At 54.6% G+C, this 11,981-nt stretch overlaps 3 protein-coding genes across 3 annotated transcripts; all 3 read left to right on the top strand.

Moving 5' to 3' along the window:
- Positions 1-1,304: 1,304 nt before the first annotated feature.
- BROUX77_002345 (uncharacterized protein) lies at positions 1,305-4,063 on the top strand (the record flags this gene model as incomplete). Its single annotated transcript, XM_073746875.1, has 6 exons — positions 1,305-1,418; positions 1,524-1,587; positions 1,694-1,818; positions 1,997-3,592; positions 3,655-3,800; positions 3,910-4,063. 6 exons carry the CDS (start codon positions 1,305-1,307, stop codon positions 4,061-4,063), a joined length of 2,199 nt encoding a protein of 732 aa, XP_073607427.1.
- A 1,709-nt stretch (positions 4,064-5,772) lies between these two features.
- BROUX77_002344 (uncharacterized protein) lies at positions 5,773-7,557 on the top strand (the record flags this gene model as incomplete). The annotated part of the gene is made up of 3 exons (XM_073746874.1): positions 5,773-6,159; positions 6,232-7,118; positions 7,200-7,557. 3 exons carry the CDS (start codon positions 5,773-5,775, stop codon positions 7,555-7,557), a joined length of 1,632 nt encoding a protein of 543 aa, XP_073607426.1.
- Positions 7,558-8,032: 475 nt separating this feature from the next.
- On the top strand, positions 8,033-11,023 carry BROUX77_002343 (uncharacterized protein; the record flags this gene model as incomplete). The annotated part of the gene is made up of 3 exons (XM_073746873.1): positions 8,033-8,359; positions 8,431-10,916; positions 11,014-11,023. The coding sequence occupies 3 exons, from the start codon at positions 8,033-8,035 to the stop codon at positions 11,021-11,023; spliced, it is 2,823 nt and encodes a 940-aa protein (XP_073607425.1).
- Between the last annotated feature and the right edge of the window lie 958 nt (positions 11,024-11,981).

Below are 11,981 nucleotides of genomic sequence, written 5' to 3'. Positions count from 1 at the left end.
ACAGCGTTGTCAGTTTCGACCAGCTCGGTGCACGATAAGAAGAGCTTAAGAACATGACGACACGAAAAACCGCTTTGTGTTGACACGTGCTGCCAGCTGGCGGACAGGTGTCGCATATCCATCCATAGAACCCACTGCTTCAAGATCAAGATCATGCTGTGTTACACACTACTCGAAAGGGTAGAATTTAGTCCTTAAACTATTGCAACTGTGTCTGGCCCAACTGTCGTACCCAGAAGTCCCCCCACTATTTAGGGCTTCTGCTATTGTCTCCTTGAGAAGTTCAGTTTTCAAGAGCTAACTATACCATCTCTCAACCACAAGTAGTATTGCTGTAGGGTTTTAAAAGGCACAAGGTGGTAGGTGCCTCGGCATGGCATGGGCATGTCGTATGACCAACTGCTCGCCAAAACGATTCTTCATGCCACCCTCAGGGGGCCAAGTGACGGAACTTTGCTCATTAAAGCTTCAGCTATAAATTGCCTCAAGAGCTTTCCTTCACTTGAGGCCCTGAGATCGCATTGTGTCCTCTTCACCGCAATGAATCCGCAGCCCTTGTGCTTGCAGGAGCATCAGGCCTTGGACGCAGGGATAGCTGTGTTTTCAGCTATAACCTTCATCGTTACTACTTCCATCGAGCCGGAATATCTGCCAGGCTTGGCTACGGTGTGTCTCTTCTCTCAATGGCGGACTGAGGCCCTAACAAGATGGTGGGTGGGTGGATAGCCCACGCCATCCCTGTAGCTACAGCTTCACAAGCTGCCCTGTACTTGTAGGGCTGCAGTAGTCTGAAAGAGCATTCAATCGGCGCTCTGGATAGCACAGCTGTTAGCTGAGTACTTGTCTGAACAAAAAAATCGGGTTCGGTACTTGTATGTCTGCGCCTGTGCATATGTCCAAAGGACACACTTGCACACATCACTGCAGAATTCCCTTTCTGGAGGCTAATGTCAAATGTGAAGAACGAAACAATCCCACTTTTTGTCGGCCGGCTATGGGCTACATCCCACAGATTCAGGGGGTGCTTTAGTGTGGGGTAGTTTTCACTTACAGGGGTGAAGCTGCCTCTAGCGACCAAAACAAAGAATGGACGTATATTGTACATATGATCTAGAGGTCAACTTTTGGGTTATACCCTAAGCACCATGTGTACCTGAAGCTTCCTCGCCTCACTCAGGCCCCCCCGCTTCTCCTTGTCCTCCCACACACCATCAAAGTACATCGCAGCACATCAATTGGATTGACCAATCTCTATTGCCATCACCATCGACATCGCCATCACACACGCATTTCCATCTGCCGCTATGAATCCTTCCCAGCGTCGCAGCAGCGGAGACGATGCCGGCGCGCTAGCCACCGCCGAGGAATACTATTCGTCTGAGGCTCGCCATGGTCCGCGCAAGCGCACCTTTTCCCAGGTGAGCACCACGGCCCCTTTAATCTTCACCGCCGTCGCCATCGCAGGCCCAACACACACTGCGGCTCCATGCACATTTACTAATGCCCCTTCCGCCTGTCCGCAGAACGGAGCCAGCCGTACAGTCGAACGTCTGGCCAATGTCGAGCCCTTCAGACGGGGTAGTCATGGTATGTTTGTCTATTCGATTTGATCTCAGCCTTTCCGCATTCCGCCAAATAATGGAATGAATGGGACGGGGCTAGTCACCCCATCGCAAGCTAACAAGACGCACAGACGAGGCTTCATCGCTCCAGAACCAAAAGTTTGCCATTGATGTCGAGTCGACCTTGCAAAATCTGAGAGATCAGGAGGATACAGATGGCAACATGCAAATCACAATTGAGGACAATGGTCCCAAGGTATGTCTAGCCATTTTTACGCGGCCGCTTCGGCTTGCCCACCCAACAGCTGCTCAATTTGCCGATTTGGTGCTTGTGGTAACACGTGCCGCTTAAGAGTGCACGCACACACCGTACCTACACTTACAAGTAGTACAAGACTAACGACCAACCCCTTGTCCAATAACTGCAAATATAGGTCATCAGCCTGCGCACTGCTGCCTCTGCCGGCCACAATAGATACGAAATTCGTGGAACCTACGCCCTCTCCAATCTGCTGCAAGAGCTTTCTCTGGCCAAGGAATATGGCCGCAAGCAAATTGTTCTCGACTACTCTCGACTCATTGAGAACCCTGTCCGCCGCCTGTCTCGCCGCATCGCTACCGAGTTTTGGCGTAGCTTGACCCGTCGCCTCGATGCCTCCAGTATTGAAATTGCTGCCAGAGATCCCAAGGACTGGACCTCGGATCCTAGACCGCGCATCTACATTCCTGTTGGCGAAGAGTGCCAGTTTGAGTACTACTCCAAGGTTGCCCGTGACAGACCGGAAATTCGCCTGGACGTCAGAATGCTGCCGAAAAACGTCACCCCCGAAGTCATGCGTGACATGAACGACAAGCCAGGCATTCTCGCTTTGGCTATGGAGAAGCATACTAACCCCGAGACTAACGCAACCGAGATGCGCGGTGTTCCATTTGTCGTGCCTGGTGGCCGCTTCAACGAGCTGTACGGCTGGGATTCGTATATGGAGAGTCTGGGTCTGCTGATCAACGACCGCGTTGACCTGGCCAAGGGTATGGTTACCAACTTCTGCTTCAGCATCAAGTACTACGGCAAGATTCTGAACGCCAACCGCTCCTACTACCTGTGTAGATCGCAGCCCCCTTTCCTGACGGATATGGCGCTGCGTGTTTACGACAAGATCCGTCACGAGGAAGGAGCCAAGGATTTTCTCCGGATGGCGATCCGTGCCGCCATCAAAGAGTATCACAGTGTCTGGATGGCAGAGCCTCGCTACGACAAGGTTACTGGACTTTCCCGGTATCGTCCTGAGGGCCTTGGCGTTCCCCCCGAGACCGAGGCTGACCATTTCCTTCACATTCTGGAGCCGTATGCCGAGAAACATGGAATGAAGTTTGAGGAATTTATGGATGCCTACAACTTTGGCCGCGTCAAGGAGCCCCAGCTGGATGAGTACTTTTTGCACGACCGTGCTGTGCGTGAGTCTGGTCATGATACCTCATACCGCCTGGAAAAAGTGTGTGCCAATCTGGCTACCATCGATCTGAACTCGCTGCTGTTCAAGTACGAGACGGATATCTCCCAGGCAATCCGAGAGGTGTTTGGCGACAAGCTGGAAATTCCCGAGGAGTTTTGCGTTGGTGACATGAAGCCTGGTGAGATTCAGACATCTGCGCCATGGGACCGCCGGGCCAAAAGAAGAAAGATGGCTATTGACAAATACATGTGGGACGCCAACGAGGGTATGTACTTTGACTACGACACCATCAAACAGGAGCGGTGCACCTATGAAAGTTGTACGACCCTCTGGGCACTTTGGGCTGGAGTGGCGACGCCCAAGCAGGCGGCTGAGATGGTGACCCGTGCTCTTCCCCGGTTTGAGGCCGTCGGTGGTTTGTTATCAGGCACGGAAAAGTCACGCGGTGTGATTAGCCTGGACCGGCCTAACCGCCAGTGGGATTTCCCGTACGGATGGGCGCCGCAGCAGATGCTGGCCTGGACAGGTCTCGTGCGATATGGCTTCCGGGAGGAGGCTGAACGACTGGCGTACAAGGTTCGTATTTCCCTTTTTCTCTGTGGATTTTTCTTTTCGTTACTAACGTGGTGGACTTGCAGTGGCTTTTTATGATGACCAAGGCTTTTGTCGACTTCAACGGCGTCGTGGTGGAAAAGTACGACGTCACCCGGCCGATCGACCCGCATCGTGTGGATGCTGAATACGGCAACCAAGGTCTTGACTTTAAAGGTGTTGCCAAGGAGGGGTGAGTTTTCTTTTTCTTTTTCTTCCTTTGGTTTCCTTTTTGCGCTGCTTTTTCATCCGAACGAGACACATTAAAGACGTTATGCTAATACGCCATTTTCACACGACAGATTCGGCTGGGTCAATGCCAGTTACATTCTTGGTCTCAACATTGTCAACGTGCACATGCGCCGTGCTCTCGGAACTCTGACGCCGTATGACATCTTCCGCGCGGCCATGGAGAAGGCGGATGAGCAGACACTGGCAGGTCTCGAGGGAAAATGAGGCTGATCTACAAGTGACCTGAGAATACCGCTCCACTACTACCACATATCTACCATAGTCGACCTTTTTTTGTGTCTTAATACGTCATGCACTCTTTTTGTCTAACTAGTCATTATTCTCCTGGTGGTAATGTGCTCGGCCGAGGACAGCTCGCACCAAACGAACGGCCCTGTTTTTATTTTTTGGCCGCTGGGCCGAAACAAATAATAAAACAAAAAGTCTGGGGAAGAGTGGGATGGATGAGATTGGCGAGACGGATGAAGGAAGGGCAAGGTAGAAAGGGGATTTCCGTCTTGCATGTTTCCGGGTCCAAGTCACTAACCATACAAGCAGACCATATTGGTGCACATGCTTGTACTTGTGTACTTGTCAGAGCCGTCGGCAGCGGCATGTGACCGTGACCATGATGCTTGGTCTGTTTTTGGTACCGGTCGTATGGCGAAAGGAAGAGCTGGTTGATGTAGCCAAGCCGGCAAGTCTGGGGAATCTGGGGGGGAGCTAGTGGGATGGGCCGAGCTAGGGTTTTGAGCTGGCTGGCTCAAGGGTTACTCGGGTGGGTTCCCACATAGGACGGGTAGACGGAAGTGAGGCATCAGTGACGATGAGACAGTCGGGTGTGCATTGAGCTCTGGAGCTGCTTGTTATTTGGCGAGTGTCTAGCAGAGATTACGAGAATCCAGTTTTCGAGTGTATTTTTCTTGTTTTTATTAAAGTTCTTGGTTGCTCTGCCTCTTTTTCCTTGGATGCGCAACAAGTCACGTGTTGGAGTTTTGCGAACTTCAGCCGATGCCCGGGGCTTTGCTGCCCGTCTAACCTCGGCCGGCCATTGGCCAGCTCATGTACAAAGCCGTGTACAAGTACCAAGTAGCCGTGTGGACATGGCTTAAAATGTTTACCAGTTTTGTCTGCTAGGAGGAAAAAAAGCACATGTATTACTGACTGTCTCTGTCAGAATCTAAGCAGCAAATCTCCAGCTGGCCTTGGACTAGGCTTGCAGAGCTTCCGAGCCAATAAACTAACTCCAATTGATCCAGCCCAGTCTGTTTGGGTGCCGTCCGTCTCGTCTGTCTGTACATACATAGGTCTCCTTGCCACGCTCCGGCTGTGTTCCTTTTTCCCAGGCCGAGATGCTTACCGAGGAGCAAAAGGACAGGGACTTGCACAAGCAACAATATCGTGGCTAAAAGTCTTGTAAGAGTACGTGTATAAGAGCCGTGCGGAAGACGGCGCCGATGGAGAGATGGTTTTCTGTAGTTACAACACTTGAACACTCAACTTCTCACTGCTCCAGTATCACACCCTTAGGTTTGTCCTTGTCCCTTTATTCTTGCATTTACCCGACTCATACGTGTAAGTGCCCCCCTCCCCTAGCCCTGCCACTTCCGGTCACTCTTCACTCCCTTCTAGTACATGGTTTTCTCCTCTGGCCCGAAAATACATCACCAAACAAGACCCATTCACTGCAGCGCTGCTTTTACATCACTTGCTCTCCATATGCTAACCTGAGGTGCTGTGTAGCTCTTTTTCTCCCGTGCCTGACTCCGTCTTCCTCCGTGCCTGCTCCTTGTCTCCGTTTCCCATCCGTCCGCTCCTCTTCGTTTCTGTCCCGGTATATATACACAACTGCGCCTCCTGCGCTGTTCCCATCACCACCTCTCTGTCTCTCCTGTCTTTTATAACACATCCATTCTCATATATCACTGTTCACCATGGCTGCCAAAAATATGCTTAGCACCTCCGTCGACCCCTCGCAAGAGGATGCCCTGTTTCAGCAAGAAGTCGACGCTGTGAAGAAGTGGTGGTCTGACTCGCGCTGGCGCTATACCAAGCGGCCCTTCACGGCCGAGCAGATTGTCGAGAAGCGCGGCAACCTCAAGATCGAATACCCCAGCAATATCATGGCCAAGAAGCTGTGGCGCATCTTGGAAGACCGCTTTGCCAAGAAAGACGCCTCCTACACGTACGGCTGTCTCGAGCCAACCATGGTCACGCAGATGGCCAAGTTCCTTGACACCGTCTATGTCTCGGGCTGGCAGTCATCAAGCACCGCGTCTACCACCGATGAGCCCGGTCCCGATCTGGCCGACTACCCTTATGTAAATACTTCCATCTTAGGCCCCTCTACCCCGCTGCCGGCCTTGACTAACACCCCGTTCTTCCCTCTCTAGACCACCGTTCCCAACAAGGTTGGCCACCTGTTCAACGCTCAGCTTTTCCATGACCGCAAGCAGCGCCATGAGCGCCTCAGCGTGCCGGCCTCCGAGCGATCCAAGATTCAAAATATCGACTACCTGCGACCCATCGTTGCCGATGCCGACACGGGCCACGGTGGCTTGACCGCCGTCATGAAGCTAACCAAGCTCTTCATTGAAAAAGGCGCTGCTGGTATCCACATCGAGGACCAGGCGCCCGGCACCAAGAAGTGCGGCCACATGGCCGGCAAGGTTCTGGTGCCCATTAGCGAGCACATTAACCGGCTCGTAGCTATCCGCGCACAGGCCGACATCATGGGCGTTGACCTACTGTGCGTGGCGCGCACCGACGCCGAGGCCGCCACGCTCATCACCAGCACCATTGACTCGCGCGACCACTCCTTCATCATCGGCGCCACCGTGCCCGGCCAAAAGCCGCTGGTTGACGTCATGGCCGCCGCCGAAGCCGCCGGCAAAACCGGCGCCGCGCTGCAGGCCATCGAGGACGAGTGGGTCACCAAGGCCGAGCTGAAGCGCTTCGATGACGCTGTCGCCGACGCCCTCAAAAAGGCCGGCAAGCCCGACGCTGTAGTGGCCGAGTTCCGTGCTGCTGCCAAGGGCAAGAGCAACGCCGAGTCTCGCGAGCTAGCGAAGAAGGCCGGCGTCGACGTCTTTTTCGACTGGGATGCGCCCCGCACCCGTGAGGGCTACTACCGGCTCAAGGGTGGCTGCGACTGCTCGATCAACAGAGCCGTGGCGTATGCGCCGTATGCCGATGCCATCTGGATGGAGTCCAAGCTGCCAGACTTTAAGCAGGCCGAAGACTTTGCCAAGGGCGTGCACGCCGTGTGGCCCGAGCAGAAGTGAGTCTATTTCCGTTTTTTTCTTCGTCGCTTGTTCCAACTGTCCGCTTACTAACGTTCCATTCTCACTCACTCCCACAGGCTCGCCTACAACCTCTCACCCTCTTTCAACTGGAAGACAGCCATGCCGCACGCCGAGCAGGAGACGTACATCCGCCGGCTGGCCTCGCTCGGCTACTGCTGGCAGTTCATCACGCTGGCCGGTCTGCACACCACGGCGCTCATTAGCCACCAGTTCGCCGAGGCTTTCAGCCGCATAGGCATGCGCGCGTACGGCGAGCTGGTCCAAGAGCCCGAGATGGACGGCGGCGTCGATGTGGTCAAGCACCAGAAGTGGAGTGGCGCCAACTACGTCGACGAGCTGCAGAAGATGGTCACGGGCGGCATCAGCAGCACGTCGGCCATGGGCAAGGGTGTGACAGAGGATCAGTTCCACTAAGCCACAGCGGCAGTCCTTGGAGTTTGGAACGAGGACGAGGCCGAGGCACGACCCTGCGGCGATGTCATGTGCAAAATGGCCTTTGTAATCTTTGTTTCTGTTTGTTTGATTCCATATATCTCGGTTCTGTTGAGTTAGGTCTTCCATATTCCACATTAGTCTACGTTGGTTATTTAAATCGGTTTACAACTAGTGTTTGCTCTCGTAGCTCTAGGGTTAACCTAGGGTCTATCAGCTGCTCCATGATGTCACCCCTGCCTTCCCTAGACACCAGACTCCACTCACAACCTCGCTCCTTCTTTGGCAGCCTCGTTTCACTTGATCACTTTGTCTCTTTTTTGATATACAACAACCTTTACATTCGGGTTCACTTTCTTGTGATAGGCCTGTGTCAACCTTCTCTCTCCTTGACGTTTATCTCCGTCTCACGGCATATGACGGCAATAGTCGAGCCCTAACCCTCGCTTGCTTCTTGATGACCGCCATTCCTGCCCAGCTGGGTTTCCTGGCCATCTACAACCCCTCTCTGGGCACCAACGACGAAACCATTGACGAACAGGTCGTGTACTATGCGTCACAAAAGCTGCTGTCTAAAAGGCGCCGCCGCAATAGGCGTCGAGGTGGGCTTGCCGATGTAGCCTCGACCGAGGAGCGCAACGAGCGACTGCGCCAGATTGGTTTGGCCCAGGGCATGGTCGAGTTTAGTCGCAGCTTTGCGGGCAACCAAGCCGTGGACTCTGTTGAGACGGAGCGTTCGCGCGTGATTGTTCACGAGCTTGAGTCGGGCTGGTGGATTCTGGCGGTGAGTTTGCTGAGACGAAGGAAACCAAAAAAAGCAGGAAACTGTGTTGGGCTAACCTGCTATCCGCCCAGTCTATCGATCTTGCACGGCTGCCACTGCCGCCAAAACTCCAGACGGGAAAGCAGGCAGCGCCCGTGGAGGAAAAGTACGAGTACTCTACCCGCGATTTGAAGCCGGCCAATCTCCTGCTGTGCGACCTCGTGCGCGCCCATTCAATCTTCCTGCTGCACCACGCGCCATCGCTTTCACTCTTCCTCGAGCACCGCGGAAAATCCCGGTTCCTCGCTGTGCTAGGACGCTATTGGGATCTGTTTCTGTCAACGTGGGATGTCATGCTCCACGGAAACCCCATTCGGAGCCTTGTTGGTGGTATTGCTCTCGCGGCATCGGGTGAGCTGGGTGTTGGCGTTGGCGAGGAGGATGTGGGTAGCGGCGAAAGAGACGTCCTGGAGGGCTTGCCGTGGCGCATGGAAGGACTGGTAGATCTAGTGGTGTCCAAATTTGGCACTGCAGATGATGGCGCTGACGATAATCCCCCAAACGCACATGCCAGCGCCATCTCTAGGCCCTCATGGATAGGCTCAGGTAAAGAACCATCTGTTGATGACGGGGCTGTCTTTCTAGGCGTGGGGGCCTTGTCGAGACCCTCGCTACGCGACCTTGTTCACTGGACCGAAGACCTCTACACATGGGGAGAAAATGCTTACGGCGTAGTCAATCCCTCTTCAACAAAGCCTTCTAGAAAATCAAGAAGGAATACGTTTAGTGGGGCCGGGGCGTCGCAAGCCCGGATTTTTGACAGAGATCAGGCCTGCCACCAAAGAAGAGGCTCTACTGCTGACGACTCTACCGATGGCTCATCACGCAGAAGACTTCGGGCTGTGCCTCCAGTTCCGATACAGGAACCGGCACATGATGACAAGGCACCGCCAACCACGTCAAGTCTATTCTCACAGTCAATACCACAGTCACTCCTGAAATTGCCCCGGTTCGCGGTTTTCTCATATGAGACGTCCTCAACTGAAGCTACTCCCGAGACAACTTCTCCGCAGCCGGAAGAGTCTCTAGCAGACACAAGCAATACATCAAAGACTGAGCAACCGAAAACCACAGCATTAGAGACGTCAGCTATGGGCTCTTCAGAAGTGCAACAATCACCAAATACTCTGCCTGTCCCGTCACCAAATCCAAGCGATGATGCAAAATCACCACAGCAGATTCCAGTAAGCGAGAGTCAACTCGACGGCGCCATAGATAAATTCAAGAATTATCTCAAGCTCGGCTACGGCACGTATTGGTCGCTGGGAGGTCAGGATATCTCGAAGCCAACCGAAAGGCCAAGGGCTCTCAGTTCATCAGGCGTTCTCCCCATCATCAATAAACAGGCACCCAATGATCCCGCGAATCATTTTCTCATTGGCCTTAGACGTGAAGTAGATCACCTTCTCAGCGACGAAGACGAAAATGAGGCCTCGGATGCTACTAAAAGCCAGCCACGTAGTGCCAAGACACTACGACGAACGGTCCAGGTCACCCTCCAAACCCCAAACCCCGGCGACAAGTCGACGCAAAAGCCCTCCAAGCTACGCATCGTCGTCTACGTCAACCGGCCCTTTATCTTCGTGCTACTCTTCGACCCCGCCACTGCCGCGCTATCTACCGAAGCCTTCTACCACACGCTACACACCCACCTAGCTCCTATGCGCAATGCCCTCATCGCATCCACGGCGCGCCCAATCCCGCGCCCATTCCCAGGCATCTTCGACATAGTCTACGACCCGGCCTCACTGACCCTGCTGTGTTCCGTGCCCAATATCCCCGTACCTGTGTCCGCTACACCCGCGCCCGCCGGCGTCATTGGAGGTGTCCAGCCGCGCAAAGACCCATGGTCGCGCGCCGACGCCATCAGCACTCACCTACACCTGCTCAACATTTTCACTGCGGCCGCCAGCCGCCCCATTGACGTCGAGCGCTCGGTCAAAACCAGCCGCGGCTGGTGGGTTGTCTGGACGCGCGTGTTCAAGGACACCGATGACTCCACCCCCGGTGCTGCATCGGCGTCGGCGTCCGACCAGGCGCCCGCCCGCGGCCTCGAGACCATCTCTGAGTCCCCTGTCACGTCACCGCTGAAACCCAGCAAGCCAGTGCCCGAGTCTGCTGAGACACCCACAGACGCAAACGCAGACGCAGACACAGACGCAGACGACAACACCGACACTGACACCGAAGCCGCTGCCAGCGACCGCACATGCTCACCGTCTCCAGCACGCGACCCGCTGGCCCTCGTGCGCGCACGAGCGCGCAGACCGCGCGCCGTCAGCAAGCAAGTCTTTTTGGTGCGCCATGCTAGCGACCACGCGGCGTGGCGCAGCTTTGGCGCATCGCTCATGGAGAGCGTCGAGGCGGGCTCCGCCGGAGCCGGCGCGGGCGGTAGTGGAGACGAGGCGGCTGGCGGTGCGCTGAGTCTTGGACGCGCGGCGGGCGCGGGGATCTTGGCGGCGAGTGAGGGCGGGGTCGCGGGGGGGCTGGCGCGGGGCATTGGGGTGGATACGAGGCGGTATGTAGAGGGGTTGGTGAGTGTGTTGTAGGAGAGGGAGGAGGGGAGGGGCTCTAATGGAATGAATGACCCCGACCTGACCGTATTACTCTGATAGAATATGTTGAGTGTCGTGATGCTTCAAAAAAAAAAGAAATTTCATTTCATTTCATCTATTTTACATCATTCGGAGTGTTCGTTAAACACTCATAAGATGACCAGGCAGGTCCTGGCAACCTGACAGCGGCATAACCGACTACCGGGATCCTCCGATTCGGACTGCCTTGGTGACCGTAGTCTCTCAGCTCCGAAAAAACTGTGGACGCCAACTCGGGATTTCCCTGTGAAAAAAAAAAAAAAAAACCTTTTTGTTGTTATTGTTGTTTATTTTTACGCCGTGTGCCAGGGTTCACTGGTCGAATGGGCGTCACAGGCGGCTAGTCCACCTGTGAAAAGAGTATAACTATGAAAAGAGCAGGTCTGCACCTGAACGAAGAGAACAAACAGCTGGAACACGGAGGCTCGCAGCCTCCAGAGCGACCCTAACGTCACCCCAAAGGTCCCAGTAAAACAAATAACGAAATACAAAGAACTAGACAAAGGAAAAAAAGTAGAAAATGGCTCGGTCTTTCTGCCGGCCTATGCTTGGTTGATGAGGCGTTGCCGCCCGGGCCCCTCTGTGCCAGTTTGTCGACTCTCTCGGCCAACGTCTTTGCCCCTCGTGCCGTCTTCAATAGACGCTCTACCCACGACCTGCTGTATCTTTTCTGTAGGCCTTTGCATGTCCAAACGTGTGGGCCGTCTTTCTCGGCCCCGCATCTCCCGCACCCCAACGGCGTGTCGTGCCCGAAGCGGACGTGGTACTTGTCCAAGTCTCCGTGCCCCGACCTAGCCGCGAGGACTCTGCCGACGCTGACTCGGTTGTGCTTTCCGGCCGTAGCCCTCCATGCCACCGGCGCTTCCAGATTTCGCCCGGTGCTTTTCCACCATCGATCTGTCGCTGCTTGGAACTCCCGCTTGCGCCATCGTTTCAGTGCAGCCAAAGTCCACAATGGGTTGGGCTGGGCTGTTTCCTCTGTAGTGGCC

This window comes from Berkeleyomyces rouxiae (genome assembly GCF_048999995.1).
Source record: "Berkeleyomyces rouxiae strain 22BRR77 chromosome Unknown BrBRR77_ptg000002l, whole genome shotgun sequence".
Taxonomy (NCBI): Eukaryota; Fungi; Ascomycota; class Sordariomycetes; order Microascales; family Ceratocystidaceae; genus Berkeleyomyces; species Berkeleyomyces rouxiae.
The sequence above is the reverse complement of the archived record's forward strand: the minus strand, read 5'-3'. Positions and strand labels throughout refer to the sequence as shown.